The sequence below is a fragment of the Bombus flavifrons genome, chromosome 4 (assembly GCF_040668555.2).
Source record: "Bombus flavifrons isolate JBK064 chromosome 4, iyBomFlav1_principal, whole genome shotgun sequence".
In the NCBI taxonomy this organism is placed as follows: Eukaryota; Metazoa; Arthropoda; class Insecta; order Hymenoptera; family Apidae; genus Bombus; species Bombus flavifrons.
In genome coordinates, this window is record NC_138445.1 from 14,445,131 (window position 1) to 14,461,753 (window position 16,623).

The 16,623-nt window shown below is 36.1% G+C and overlaps 1 protein-coding gene across 4 annotated transcripts in view; it reads right to left on the reverse strand.

Annotated features, from left to right (window-relative positions):
- The window catches only part of LOC138178674 (matrix metalloproteinase-14), a 39,559-nt gene that overhangs the window by 15,980 nt on the left and 6,956 nt on the right, over positions 1–16,623 (reverse strand). For all 4 annotated transcript variants that reach the window (XM_069110790.1, XM_069110788.1, XM_069110791.1 and 1 more), the window contains exon 2: positions 3,102–3,225. In XM_069110790.1, the coding sequence (XP_068966891.1) occupies positions 3,102–3,225 (124 nt within the window). The remainder of the gene's footprint in view (positions 1–3,101; positions 3,226–16,623) is intronic.

Here is a 16,623-nt window from a genome sequence, read left to right on the forward strand (position 1 = left end):
ATGACATGGTCGCAGTCACATCATGTGAGTCACTTTTTAAGCGCCATTAAATGAATCTGTTGCATTTCTCCGAACTCTGAGTCACACCGTTCAGCATCATCATCGATTATCCACAAGGAATCATCCCGTGACTTTGCAACGCAAACTACTTCCGATTCCTATACGAGCTTTTATAAAATTTTAAACCTTCCAACATTCGCGTAAAAGACATATTTTTACATTTATTGCGCATATAATCGATTGATGTAAGAAGGATTTTCATCCTGTCAAGAAAGAAGAGATACAATTATATATTCTTCGAGTGGATCGATGTACTTATCAAAACGATACTATCAATGAAGTTTGCATAAATAATGGAAAATTTTCCTCTTCAATTTTTCCATAATTTCACTTGGAATATACACATATCCTGTCCCAATTATTAAAATCGCTCTGTACAATGTAACTTCCTTGTCAGTCGAATATTTATCCTAGTCGCAATAATCAGCTATCACAAAATTCTTGTCCTATCAGTCTCTAGAAATCATCTATCTCAGATAACGATTTATCAGCGACGCACTCTCGCTTTTCTCGCGTTTACTCAGGCCAGCCATTGAAATTTTACCGGAAGCAGTAATTTGTTTTCCTCGTCGTCGCGTTATTTGCCGACCAACGTTCTGTTAAGGCTCGAGCCTTGACAGTGATTGGTTCGAATTCGTTCGTTTTAATAGCCGGTGCTCGTTGAATGATTCTCATCGTCCACGCATATTGTCTGATGTTTATTCGTTCATTTTTCTATAATTTTTGCTACAGGCGCGGTTTCTTTTCTTTTTATTTTATTTTTTCTCTCTTTTACCAACATCGATTTTTGTCCACAGGTTCGAATCGCGTGTTTTCAGAGAAGACGGATCGGCCAAAGTGGCGTCTGGTCTCTCAAGGTCTAGAAACGCTGAAAAATCCGCTCTTTATTCGGAGCCGGTCGAACAAGTACGTGGAGATGTAAGCGTACATTTTGTCCGCTTGTTGCGAACCGAGAATGAATCGGGACGATTCTTAGAATAACAGGATGTTTCTTACCACTGGGCTAAACCATAATTTAAAGATAATAGGAGATAGAGCAGCGCTTTATTAGAGAAGATTAAGTGCTTTCGAATAATGTATCACGCAAGGTTTGATGAAAATTGACATTAATTTTGTTAAAAACACCTTTATGTTTTTATTTCTTATTTTCTGTATTTCTGTATTTTTGACACGTTCACATAGAATGATAAAGTTTGACAATAAAATTAAATTAAATGGCGAATTATAGAATTAAATATATAAAAACATTTTAGATTTAAATTGTTATGGTATTGTATTTGTAAAATTTTCTGCACTATGTGGATACCATTTGAAAATACTTTGTGTTCCAGTTCTGACTGTATATAGGCTAATATGTGGGTAAATTGACGTATTATCGTTTTACGAAATTATCATAATTTCAATGCTAGCTGTAGATTGCTGTACGTAGCTAATATACATGCTTTTGTGTATTTTTAAAGCAGTCTGTCACCTCTTTAAGATACGTAACTTCGTGGCTGTAATATGTACTTGCAAGTACATTGTATTTATATTATTTTTTGACTCTCTATAATAGAAAACATAAGTATAATTTTTAAGATACGGTAACGTATTTACAATTAGATCGATTAAAAATGTGGCTGCGGTTGGACAAATAATACTAATCGACAATCGTAGCTAGTCAGTTATACTTTTTGTTTGCTTTCTTTCAGTTTCGCTTCTGTCTCATAAGATCAGTTAGATTTCTTTCAAAGTTAAACCACGATTATAATATACAAGAAAATTATGATATGAAACGTACAAAATATGCGATTTTTACTAATTTTTAATACACGTCTGTTACCTGAATACTTCAAAGATTAATACAGTCACACGCACCTGCATTTTATTATCTGTACGAAGCCATGTCACTTTCTTGTGACGTCGCTTCTTATCTACGGTCTTAATTACTCCACGGCTGATAATTGAAAGTATTTTTTACTATTCAGCTCGCGGTAGAATAATAATTATTCGTGCGAACAAGTATGACGCGCGTGTCTTTTGACGTATAGGAAACTACTTTTTGGATCGAACTGTGAAATAATGCGTGGCGAGGCACACATCATTCGCATCTATTTCATTGCTTCTATCTAGCCAATTTACAGCTTGCTGCGAGGTTTTCTCTGAGTCAGAGCAAACAGTATAGTAATGTCAGAGGGACACCGAACAGATACCATCCACCGGTATGATTCATTCATTCGCGACAACTATTAAACTCAATTACGGTTTTAATATAGTACGATCGCAAGGACGTTTGTAAAAATTAATTGATAAGACTAAGACTGCTGCATTCGTACGATCAGAGTAGATCATTCGAGGTGTTTGGATAGAAGAAAGAAGCGCGTAGTGGAGTTTTGTCAGAATTTTAGGATACTCTGAATTTATCTCGAATTATTTGTAGACTTTTCACTTGGAATAGTTTTGCATTATTTTCTTCTTTTATTCCATTGGAATTTTTCTTGGATTATTCAATCGCAGTATTCTTGTCTCCATTATTTCCGTACAGCTGTATCGAATTATTTTTGGATTGTTTTGTTGCATTAATTTTGAATTATTCTTGAACTTTTCTGTCGGAATATTTTTGCATTCGTTCTTTAACATTCTGTCGGAATATTTATTCGATTATTCTTGTATTATTTCTTTCTGCAGTTTCATTGAATTATTTTTAGAATAGTTTACCGTAGCGTTCTTTCATTATATTCCTCCTATTCCACTGAAATATCCTTGGCTTATTCTATTTGACTATTCTTACACTTTTCTCTTATTCTATTGAATTATTTTTAGACTATTAGTCCGCTGTAGTCTTACATTAGTTTCCTATTATTCGCATTATTATCGCACTATTATTTTTAAATAGCTTCCTCGTTATTATACGACGGTCTGATGTCTTTCGTAAATTTTGACTGGACGTACCAGTAATTCTTACTGAAACCTTTTTCTAAGAGCAAAGGTATCTGCCTTCCCTTGATATTTTGTTACTAGGTAAATAAATACCTTATAAACAATCGGAATACAAGACTCACCTGTAATATTTAATCCAGCAAAAGCTTGAAATTCTGAAATAGCTTTCGAGAGTGTATCCTGAGATATAATTCCACCACTTGTTGGATTGATAGGTTGTAAGTAGCCAAATTGAGACAGGTAGTTCTGCAACAGGTAAATAGATTCCATTCAGTAGGTTTTCTTAAATGACGATTTAAAACACACACAGACACACATTCGTTTCATTGATATATGAAATTACAATTTTCGATTTATATTACTGTTAATTCACATTCTGAAATTCACACCTAAATTAATTCATATCTGAGAAAATATAAGTTTCAAAAATTCAAGGATAATTTGATATTTCTACAATTATGCTAAAATTGGTATTTCATATGTAGCTTTCTAATAGAGTAAAAATTATATGAAATAATAAGGCGATCCTTATTATCTCGTTTGATGGTCGGACCGCTATATTTCGCACGTTGAAAAAATATAAATGGGACAGATGGTGATGTCGAGGGGATTGACCTGGCTGATGATTCCATTGCGGCATGATACAGTTATCTAGTCACGATGAATAAAAGGAATTAATATTCCGGCGAATAAAACGCCGCGCGTGTAAGTACGCGTTTCCGTTTTCCTTATCTCCTATTCCTGACTGAATCATCGCTAATTTTCTGGACGTAAAATTGTCTCTTATTCTTGACTGAATCGCAGCAAATTTTGATCAATCATTGATGCATAAGATCTGTTATCTTATGATTTCATCGACGATGAAGTTGCTCGTTGGTTCTCACAACGAATGGGTTCGTTGACTAAGAAATTGAGAATAAGATTCTGTAACATTTATCGTACATCGAGTAAAGGATTGAGAAACAAAAAGTGGATAGTTACTATCATTGGCTGTTATTTAGTATTTTATTTTTTGAAATGTCCCTTGAAAGATGTTGTTCGAACGTTTTATAATTCTCTGTAATTTGTTTCAGAGAATTGTAATTTATTACAATTGTAATAATTTGTAATTTGTAAATCAGAGAAATACCTTTAGGAATGTCCTAAAAGTGTTAAAAGAATGGTCCAAAAGTACATATATTTTGTATTTTGATATATTGTAGTAAAACAGCGATAAAAGGAATATTCGATTTGTAAGAAGTAGTAAGAAATATAATCCACGTTAGCGGATAAACGTCTCTACCACGTAATAATTATCTTCTAATAAGCAAAAACTACAATGATTCAAGAAATTGCAAGCTACCGTATCGTTAAGAAGAAACTTTGTTCGCGTGACATAAATTATCGAGAAATTCATTGTAAATAAGTCTCTGTCTACAACATCGGTATCTAATTTATTTATTAGGTACATACTATTTTACTGTTTCATTAAAATACACATCTTAGCGAGAAGTATAGTATATTAGGATCACTATCGTATCATTTAGCTCATCACAGAACAATAAATCGTTAAGTGACAATCATTACATGTAACATTCTAATGTCTGAAACATTTTAATAGTACAATTACGTGATAAATGTGGTATCGGTTGAAGTGGTTTTTAGAACCGCTCTATGGTCCTTTTCATTGTTAGCGAAATGACACGCCAATAAATCGTGAAACGAGCATTAAATCGTAACCGTAGCCTCGGCTGGCTCCTCGTAAACGCAAAGTTATGCCGTGACTCACAATACGGTAACGGATAAAAGAGATATTCATTCGAATAATCGATGTGCACACTCTGATCCAGAGAGAATTCTTGCTGCACTCGAACCTCTGTTGTGGATTCAGAATATGTACAGTTTGCATAAAAGGCGATGATTCATCGTCTAAACGAAATAACCTGTTCGTCTTTTTTAAATTCCAACTCGAGAATTTCGTTATTAATCCTTAATTAGAAATCTTTAGTAGGCAGCCATAATTTCGAGAAGTAATTTTAGAAGTGAACTAATATTTTTCAAACCTTTTTTAATTAATTTTTATTAATTAATTAATTAATTTTAATTAATTTCGTTTAGGTGTATATACGTGTGTGGTTTTCTTGCTTTTTGTAAATTCGTTTAATAAGTAAGAACTATAACTGGATAATATTGCATTGGAATATTGTACCAAAATATCGGATTCGAACGATTCGTTCATCTATGACTCGTATCTGTGTATCGTAGTTAGGATAGAGTTGGGCCAAGTAGTTTTTCGAATGGCTACAGAAACTTAATGTAAAATTTGTATTATAAGGCTGGATTATTCCATCCTTCGAGTATTATTTTTAACCTAATGCATTCCACCCTAAATACGTAGGATTCGAGCAGGATTCCGCGAAACACGCGCTTCAAGTGTATCTCGAGCTCCAGAGGATGCTTATGTTAATCAATTCTACTCGTATGAATTTAGGCTCGATATAACTTACGTACGTGAGATCGACGAAAATAAACATCGCGATTTGCATAGAGAAAAACGTATGTCTTATATATAATCGCTCTTCTACCAGATCAATGATATTATTATATCCTATAATTCATTATATCAACACGAAATATCAGGATGATCGATCAATAAATCCATTCACTCACAAGACAAACAAAGAAACTCACTCGATAATCTCCATTGTTACAGTTTGCACATCCAAGAGGCAGGAGGTGCCTATGGGGAAAAGACGCAACACTAGTCACCAAAAATTCTATCTCGGTAACGATCGAAATTCTTCCACAGGATAAACTTGTTCTCTCATAACGAAAACCCATGACGACGAGGTAAATTCCATGCCTATAAAGATTACCATCGCTCGTTTCCATTCAGTGTCAATGATTCAAACCTGGATCACGCTTCCGCGTCTTACGAATCTCGTAATAAACTCGACGCGAGCTGGTTCCAGGAACGGTGTGATTTTTATGAATGAACGTAAGCGGAGTAAGCGTAGTTGCGAGAGCGTGTGTGTCACGCGTGAATGGGCCACTCCTTCCGACGCCCTCGTAACACAATCGTATAGTATAGACACTTCTGCTCAGAAGTATTCGAACACAACTATCTACGTACTGTACATGATTTTTGCCTTCAAAACGTACACGCGGTATTATTTATGTAAATCTCGAAGTTGCAAAGTTAAAGACGCGAGGAAATGTTTAACGTAAAATAATAAGACGTTCGATTCGACGAGGGAAATTAAATAAATGTTTTAGAAAAACACGTACATTCTTTTATAAAAAATACAAAAGGTCGGTTGGTTTTCAATTTTGAAAAATGTTTAAATTAAAGTTGAAATATTTATATATGGAAATATCGAACTTCTTCAAGACAAATCCTCTCTTAGTTTCAATGATTGGAAGTAGCACGTTAAGATCACGCGGAAGATAAACTAACGAGCAAGAATTGTACTTATTGACTTTTGAATATCTTTCTGCGAGTATCTGAATATCTTTGAACGGTAGTGTTCTTGTTGTAGAACGTGCCGAGAAGCTACCAATTCTGAATCATTCACGTCTCTCTTTTCCTCTTCTTTTTTCTTCGCGGATTTTGATCGTGACTCGAACACCAGGTAAAATCGTCGATGGAATTCAAGGATTCGTATCGTCATTGAAGCGGCAAGTAATATTGCGTGGGCGGTGATAAAGACGATCGGTCTGGCGAACGATCGCGAACCCAGACACGTGTACGATTCAACGTGATCTAATTGATCTCGCGGAAGTTTAACATCGTGTCTCATGCTGGAACATCGGTTTTCTTAATGATGGAGATTCGTCGTTTTATCCATTCATTAACGTACGTCTGACGTACTTAGATTGAAAACGCTTTTCGTAATTAACTGGAATATAATTGACTTTTTGTGAGGAAACTTGTAAGTAGAATGATCGTATATATTATATTAAATTACATATTCCAGCAGAGAAAATTATAATGATGATCGAGTAAATTGCAACTAGACGTACACCTGTTTTTCAGGTTGAAAATCTACCTCAACGAACAGCAGAATGTTTTGTATAAGAAAATGATTTTCTACAGATTTTTACTGGTTTGTAATATAATTCTGCATTCTCCTATTGGTCTTTGTTGCTATTAGAGTTTGAGTTCGGAGCTTCTTAAATTAGTAATTGTTTTCTTCAACATCACAAGTAGGCAGAGATACCAAAAAGAAAAAAATGTATATTTCGAGTTTTAAGTTGAGCTACTCAAGAGCAATTAATCACTGTTTGTTACATTCGACATCACAGATAATATAGACATTTATTATCGATGAAACATCCTATATAATAATAATAATTTTGCACAAGATAAAGATAAATTGACCACAATGTCCCTTTCTGTTTTATGACGAACAAATTCTTCAAGGCAACGTGACGAATCGTGGGTGTGTTTAATCGCATTAGTACTCAAGCATTCTATTGTATCGCCATAATTCTTCAATATCTCTTACGTACAAGATACGACATTGACTCATACGTAAATTAGCAACTTTAAAAATCGTACTAAAAATATTATATTTTTATGTCTTTCAAGAACACACACACACACACACACACACAGAAAATAACGTATTACAATTAACAATTTTTTCATAACAATTTCCTGTTCCTTTCACAAAGCATAACATCATTTAATTTACAACACTGAAACAACTCGTAAATAAACGTGCCGCGGCTTATCGCTCGCACCTCCAACGACGAAAAGATACGAATTAGTTGCGAAGAAGATCGTAGATTAACGAAAAAAAAAAAAGATATACCGAAGACATTGTGGCGTAAATCACGATGACAGCATTGCAATTACATGTCACGTGCGATCATGTCCACGTGAAGCAAAATCGAAGGAAAAGAACGCGATTGCGCGATCTTCATGGTCGAAACGAGGAAGACGAGGAAGATTAAACGTCGTCTAGTTGCTCGAGAACATTTTTTCCGTCTCACGTAGTTCGTTTCTAAGAATCTCTTCTTACTATTAGAGTCATTTGCTTCCTCTTGGTGTCGATAGGGTGGAATGCTTTAGGCGCGAGCAAAGATCGGGACAGAAGAAGTTTTCATAGTTTTCAGCAACTGTAGAAGTTCGATCGATGCCTATTTGTCAAGGCTGTGGGGTCTCATCGAAAAATAAAGCTTCATAGAATTTTACCAACGCGTTAATTTTGATGAAATATTCTTCTCCTTCTTTAAAATTGAAAGTGCAAAGAAGAGAGAGAGAGAGAGACAGAAGAAAATAGAGTTTTATAAGAAACACTATTATCAATCTTCGATGATTTTAAAAGTTTTCACTAGAACGGAAGGAAACTGAAAGTAGTTAAGACTTTAGAAAGATCATTAATAAGAAGGTCACTGTGGTGATCAATTCTCAGGTGTGAAATTAAATTTAATTTCCAACAATTTCTTATAGACGACACGTCATTTAGTATTTTGATAAAATATGAATTATTAATCCATGATAGTTTACTTGTAATTATTTCAAGGTAGTTACAGTACTTGTAATTACTTCAACCTATTTGCACCGTATTTTCATCGTAGTAGTTAAGGATTGAACTTAATTTTAATTTAGAAGTTAATTTCATACTTCTTCGAACTTATAAACAATACGAATTGCATAATATGTCTTTAAAAACGAACTTGCTGGTCCTTATCGTACAAGTTATATAAAGTAAGCAATGATTTGAAATAACGTGAATCGTTAAACTGCGATATTTCCTTTTGGAATTTATTTCTATTTGACAAATTTTTGCTCGAAGAAAGCTTCGACAATTGCCGATTATAAGCCACGTGGAACGTAATCGTGACATTTTCCTCTGAGTTGATAGGCGATCCTTGCAAATCTGCAAATCAATAATCGTCGCCGTTGACGTAATTACCTGTGGCCGGCTATTCGGTCGAAGCACGAGACGTTTTATGCCCCAGCTACCTTGAGAAACGCGCAGAAAACACGATAATACAATTTCAAATTACAGACCACACTGTTCTTAGTTTAACGAACAGCCTTGGCAATTTTTGACGTCGTCGATTTCGCTGCTTTTAGCTTCTTGTTCTTTCAATACTTTCTCGTAAATTCAATATGTGATAATAGCAGCAATAAAAATAAATAAAACACGAAAACTATATGTCTATATTGTATATATAGTATGAAATAAAATAAAGCCATTGTTCTATGAAAATTGTACAAAACGAGAATTATAATGTCGTATATGTGTGTTACTATTACTAAAGATAGTTGTTATTGCTTCGTTTAACATTCTACAGGTGCGTAACCCTGTCTGGTATACAACATTCCCATGGAAATTCGTTCTATTGAAAATAATATCCTTTACGTATCTTTTATACGTTCCTTTCGCCTCTCGGTTCTTAACTTAATTCTCAATTCGAGTAAACAAATTTTCTCGACTCAGTCCCACCTACTCCCAAAACAAGATAAAAGGAACAAGTCCAACGTTTGCTCCACATAAACCCAAACACACAAGATGATCGTCGTATCGCGTTCACCTGTCAAAAAGTTGACATTTTGATTGGTAAAGTTATCAGGTGTGACGTGTGCCCCGTTTCCATGACCCAATTTCAAACTAGCGTGGATTTCGTGCCTCCACACGACTCGTGTAATAATCGCTGTTTTCTCTTTCGTAATGATTCCATATCTATCCCGTCTATCTACCTTTAACATCGTCGTTATGCACGTGTCGCGGACGTAACGCATGGTAATAACGTCGCGCGAAATGGCGATAAGGAACAGGTAGGACGATCGATTTTACCAGGCTGGACACATTCGGTTGAAATTTGTTGCCGGATGGGAGAGATCGATTTTTAAAGCGGAATTCCTGCGTAGGCAACTCGCTTGATAAATTTAACGACGGGGCTGCCTAGGAACGAACTGGGTAACTGGGTCGACCGATGTATCAACCACGCCGACCTTTCGGATCAGAAGATAGACACTAGACAAGCGTCTGAAAGGCCAAACGTGAATGTAAATCCGTGATTCTTAATCGTGAAAAACCCTGACTTTTAAGCATCTCCCCTAAAATCCTTCACGAAACGGATAGTAATCCAAGCAGAAAGGCGTAGATATTGCCGTGGATAGTGATTTTATCTTTTATATCCTTCCTATTCTTTTTAGCTGTCTTTCCTTAACGGTTGGGTAGATTCATCGAAGATTTCATTTTAGTAGAAGACGTCATCATATCATCGTATCAAGATAATTAACCAGCTAGCTGTTTTGGACGCGTATACTCGTCATCGCTTACTTTTTGCGATACATTTTAGATACACGCTTTTCAAAAAGGTCGTCACAGCTAACTGGTTAAGGGAATTTTGTGTTAGGCGTTAAAGTAGACCTATAAAGGTCTGTGTTTTTACACGATGGAGCTTAAGGAAGGAAGTACATATTACCGCGAACATTCAACTAATTCGCACTGTGATTACGAAAGGGAAGTCCAAAAACGTGCTTAATATTTTTCTAGTCACGTTTAGTAATCTTCCTAGTCGGTGTGCTTTTCTATATTATCACGCTATAAGCTTAAAATTACGAAGAATGAAAATTACCAAGAAGCTATATATTTGAAAAAAGTTTTGGGGGCGGCTAAGGATATTGGTAAAAAATCTATTTTAACGAAAGTTTTATTTCGACGTTAAACTAGCAGATGATTCGGTGATTTACGATGACAGAAATGCACGCTCAATTGCCGACGTAATTTCGCTTCTAGCGCGATCTTTTGCAGAATCGAGGCCACGAGGCAGTGAAATGCCTCTTGATAGTTACGTTTGTCTACACGCGGCACCCTATCGTCGCTTCTTATCGCTGATAACAAGTTTCGTAAGGTGTGTGTGTGTGTGTGTTTCCAGTGAAAAGTAATGTAATGCGTGTCGCGATGAAAAAGAGCGAGAAAGAGTCGGCCAAAGCGAACGATGGAGACACTTTTCGTGATTTTGCAGGTGTTATATACATATTTGTCCCGTGACGATTATGTGTAGCGTTCCATACAGAAAATGATTCACGATTTAAAAGAGCGCCGGATGCATGATTTTTCAAAATCTCGTATCACAGTTACGTGCAATTTGTTGAGATTTATTAGATGCTTCGTCGACGTATTATAATCTTTACGAGCGTTCTACGCTTTAAATGCAACAAAAAATCTTCCTTTTACATATCTTTACGTATTTTTTGAACGCATTTGAATGTTCTTTTTTTTCGATTTTCTGAATCTTCTCGTTAAGTTGTTACGTAAATGCATTATATAAAGATTATGTGGAAAAGGTTTATTATCTTGCGATTAAAAGGATGTACTTTATGTTGAAAAGGAACACGTGTTTTTAGTATCTGTTGGTATAAAAGACGTACCGATGCCTATGATCTAACGATTTCATTTGTTTCTCTTGAATAGGGTAAAGTAGGACAAAAGACAGAAAAGTAGAGTAAAATGATTCTGAGAATAATTTAGAATCGTCTTCTTTTTTTTTTTTCTTTAAAGAAACATTCTTTCGATTTGCAAGAAGAAAATTAGTTTCGTCGAACTTTATCCTTGTTTAGTAAGAACAAATAATCTAAAAGTAGTGATCGTATATCGCGTTAAGAGCAAGATACGTAACTGAAGGTAACTAGGACATCGGTTTGTTTGAGCTTGTCGTAGCAATATTCTATCGTGTGCAATGTGATTTCGTCGCTAAAAAGCTCAACGTACACGAGCTTCGATTATTTTTCTAACTTTATAACGAAATATACAGTTTCTCTCTCTCTCTCTCTCCCTCTATATATATCGTTCTTTATATCGCTTGAAATATTCCCAGTTATGTGACTTATAAAGATTGATACGTATTATTTATAGTGCGTGTTCATTATTAGATTGATTTATCGACGTGCTCGTTACTTTTTCATTTCCCTTAGATGAATGGCTCGGTGAATGACATTGTTGCTGATTAACGCCTGTACATGGGAAAGAACAGATACGGGACTTACCCTGATTTTCAGTCGGCGCGCGATCGATAGTATGAAAATCGAAACATCCGAAGGTGTACGCAATATCTGCAAAACTATGTCGCTCTGTTATCGATCACGAAATAATCGAATTGCTTTTTATCTATTTTTCTGTCAATTTTTGAGCAAAACTGTATCAACGATTCGCTGTATCTTCAAACTATCAAATCATCTTTGAAGAGTAGAATCGTAGAATATAAATTTTGGAAATTTCGCAATAACAAGAGCAAAATAGATCTCCAGCTTCTACGTATTTCTACGTAGAATATACCGTAGATTATACCGTACTTCAACGTTTATCGTCGATTCCCGAAAAGAAGTGTGAACAAAGTTCCGCGCGATCTGCTTCGTTTTCGAGCTACGAAATCATCACCGTAGAGTGCAATAATATGTAAATGGAAAATAAATTCGTAAATCTGACAACAACAGAAACAAAAATAGATTTCGAGTTATTTTCTTCTTTATAGCTACACATAATTTTACATAAAATATACAGAGTAGTTGGTCGGGCAACCGTATTTAGCCAAAAACATTCAACGATTCGTTGAATTCCACATATCTGTCGTGACATACGAAATTCCCTCTTTCTCTTTCTTTTTCGAGTCCTTTTCCGAGAACAACGTCGCGTTTAACGGTGCAGCGAAGGCTCACGAAGGATCTGTTACTCGAGAAAAGACGAAGAAGTGCACAAGAGGTATCGAATAGCGACCCCGACCTTGAAGAGGTCTTTGTCAACGCAAACGGCATCAGTATTCAACGCCTTCGCATCTTCTGCTAGCCGTTCCTTGAATACAAAACCGATCTTCGATCGTCCAAACGTGGATCTTTATACTACAGAGCAATATATTTTCGTGTTAGTACTCTCGCGATTGCCTTTGTACTAACGTTTTTTTCCTTTAACGCGACATCAACAATCGATGGATCTTTTACGCCATGTAATTCCACCCAGTGATTCGTACGATTCATGTTTCAGACGTCTACTTTAATTCAGTATACTTGATTCTCATTGGAATCGGCTAGTATTGTTCGAGATGAAGGTAGAAGAAGAGTAGAAGTGGGTCGAGCTTAACGAAAGATTGGCTTCCGAATTTCTTTATAAAACTGCAAGTTTATCAGTCATAAAGTTTAATCTTCTGATATAATCAACCGTTTAAGGATTCGTTGATCTACGCTCCGATTTTATTTAAAGAGCATTCTTTTATCAGCGATACGAAACTAAGATTTTCCATCGAATTATAACGTATCATCGTCAGATGGTATGTCGCGTTATTGTAAACATCGTCACGTTACCATTATGAGAAAAAGGCTGATTCGAACGATCGCGTTGTACTGCAGCGCGTAAATGTATTTTTATACGATATATCTTTATTCATTTTATTTTACTTGTTCGTCATATTTTTTTTTAACACAACTGTTAGTACGAATGATTTAACTCAACTCTCAACTGAAATCGTCAGGTAATTTATAATAATTTGGATTCAGTTAGCGCAGGTTATATTACTATATAGGTTGCTGTTACTAGTTGAATAATTTATGTAGAGTTAGGATACTCCGAAGTTAACTGAAACTTAAATTTAATCGATACTTCGTACGTACAAGAATCTTCGCCAATATTGAGTTTAAAAAGGCGTGGCAAACAAAATTGTAACAGCGAAGATGTGGCTTGGTGTGTTTGTATCAAAGAGATCGGAATCGAAACGACATCGAGTCCTTCTTCGACATTGCCTTCTCACAAATTTTTGTACTTTCTTTCTTTTTCGATAAAAATCGCTGAAATCATTGAACATGCACAGTACACAGGTGTTTGACCCTAACTGACCTTACTCGACCCAGCCAGGTGGCGGGTCAGGTAAGAGGTCAATTTAAAATCTTGCGTGCACCTGTTCGTGGAATAGTTTCCAGATAACAGATTTAGGAATAACCTCGAGGCAACCTGACGTTCGTTTTTCTTAATTCGCCGCCGTACACAATTGAAATGTATCGCATGGAAGATTGTTAAGAATCGAACAACGGCCACCGTGTGATTTTACGAGGTCATTTTGCGCGTTTTCTTATTAGAATTCAGAATCGTTGGCGCGATAAAAACGCGCGCTTCGCCGAAATTAGTTATGCTGAACGGTAGTGGAAGTGTTCGGTTCGTCCCGTTCCGCAAAGTATGACTACTGTTAACCGTTACTATCTTGCGAGATACGATACTCGGAATTTTAACGCGAATATTACATTTTCGTGTGTTCTTGAAAAATTATGACGCGACTGGCAATTAGGCAAGTGTAATTTCTTAAATTAGACGATACTGAGATCCAAAAGATGTTGACATTAGTAGATCTATATTTTGTAGAATTTAGATTTCCAAGGAATCTAGTTTCCAAGTATTTGCGAGAAAGATAATCGCGTTTGATTGTTAGCTTAACCCATTCCAACGATGAGATTTCATTTAGGATCGTTAATTAGTTCTCCGTTTATAAACGACGTGATAGAAAATTTTGTGTTTCATAGTATCGTAGTAAGTCGTGATCGTTCGGAACGTTTTAACTTGAAATATCCGTTTCCAATAATTTTTCAATTTCAAAATCGTCGATCGAGAGTCAAGAAACAACTAATGTAACGCAATCGGGACAGTCGTGTCTCGTTACGATGATAATGTAAGATTTCAAAATGCTTCTTACGTGAATTTCTTCACACACAATAAACGTGTTTTGTGATAAGCGTTCGAGCGCTTTCTTCAGACATTGCATGCATAACTCTGCGGTTGCAATTGAACGCGCAGATACCGCGACATTTCTTCCTCTTTTCTCGGTCAATATTGTTTGTATTTGAAAAGCGTGGAGGTTGCTGACCTATGAACCGAGTTACGATACGAATGCCGTGTAGCAATCGGTGTTCTTCGTCCAGTGAAAAAAAAAAGGAAAAAAATAGAGATCCGATAAAGCAACGTGAGTCACCGGTGTCGGTTTACAAAAAATCGCTGATTCAACCACTCCGGAAGTGTCGGTTGCTCGTATCACAAAGGAAACCGATCGAAACGCGTATCGAACCTTTATTTTCTTCTTGTTTCGTGAATTGCACGCGTATCGACGTACACCAATGTCAAGAGATGTAAATGTGGGTTATCGAGGAAGAGTCGGTGACATCATCGATGATATATCAGGTGAAATCATCGAAGATGTATCAGGTGAAATCGGATCAACATAAGGAACAAGGGATAATTAAACGTTTGTCAAAGCAAAGTCCTTCCTCTAATGGAGAATGCTTTTACGTCGATCAGATGCGTTCTTTGTTCCGTGTTGCGATTAAATGGGAATGTTTTGCTTTTGTGGAAGTTATAGTTACATTTAGAGCAGCTAGATGATTTTCTTATGTAAATAGCGTGATCTTGTAAAGAGAAGTTAATTTATTCTACTTTTATGATCTATGCATATACGAGAGACTTGGAGGAAAGATGATGTAAGTAATTAAGTCTTGTGAGATCTATAATTAGAGTAATCGATGCTGTATGTATTTTTCAAGTTTGCTATGGTGGTCAATTGCGTAACACACGTCTCACGTGTCACGTTGCGAAAGGTTACACGCATCTGTGTGAAAATCGCTAAGATAGTTCCATTCAGAAATCGGATACTCGGCTTTGTCACGTGGATTCGTAGTTTAGAATTGTACAGAGCACGAGCATAGGTACGAGCATATTTTTAAGCGCGTACAGAGTGTGTACAGTGGCTGTAAATAAGATAACTAGAGAAATTGGTGGCAAGTTGAGGAACGCCGTCAGTCAAGAGTCAATAAAGCACGCAATTGATAACATTTTTCTTTTATAGTTGGCTTATTTATCAAATACTTCGACACTTATTTTCCAATGAAGAGTTTTTTTGTCAGGTTCCATATATATTTCGTTCTAATCAGTTTCAAACTTTTGCAATCGTACGCAAGTACTAGGAAGTTTAAAAGATATAATTTACAATAAAAATATCAAATAATATTGAAACGCTATAATAGACACAATGGCGTGTCGGTACCTTTTGTAGCCACTGCATGCGTTTCTAACTATGTTCTTTTCCTTCTCCGCATAAACGAAATATCATAAGTCTTAACGCTTCTCTGTCGAATTCACGTTTGCTCGTGTTTGCTCACGTTGTTCGGTGCAATAGCCGCATTGGACATTTCTCTGTGAGACGGTTTTGCGCAACGATGCGATTACAGTTCTGTATCTAATTAGTCGTTCGAGGCACGTCGGGTAATGATCAGGCGCGATTAGTAATTGTAATAAACCGTTGTCAGGAGCGGTGCTATCTTTGCATTGCATCGGCAATCATCTTCCGCGAAGCCTGATAAGACACGGAAGGCACTTTCGAACGAGCGACAGTCAGCCTCGCGTCGCTGATTTAGTCAGTCGATGCGTTTCTTGACATTCAACAACTCCAATCGATTAATTTTGTTAACGTCAATGTCGATTTTCATCGATTCATATTTCCTTGTATTGGGTTGGCAACTAAGTGATTGCGGATCTTGTCAATACCACCTAATGGCAAAATCCGCAATCACTTAGTTGCCAACGCAATAATTACATCGTCCGCAGACAAATTGTTTCTTCTTGCGAGAAATAAAGTTTCGCAGCTCGAATTTCCTTCCTTCGAACGAAACAAATA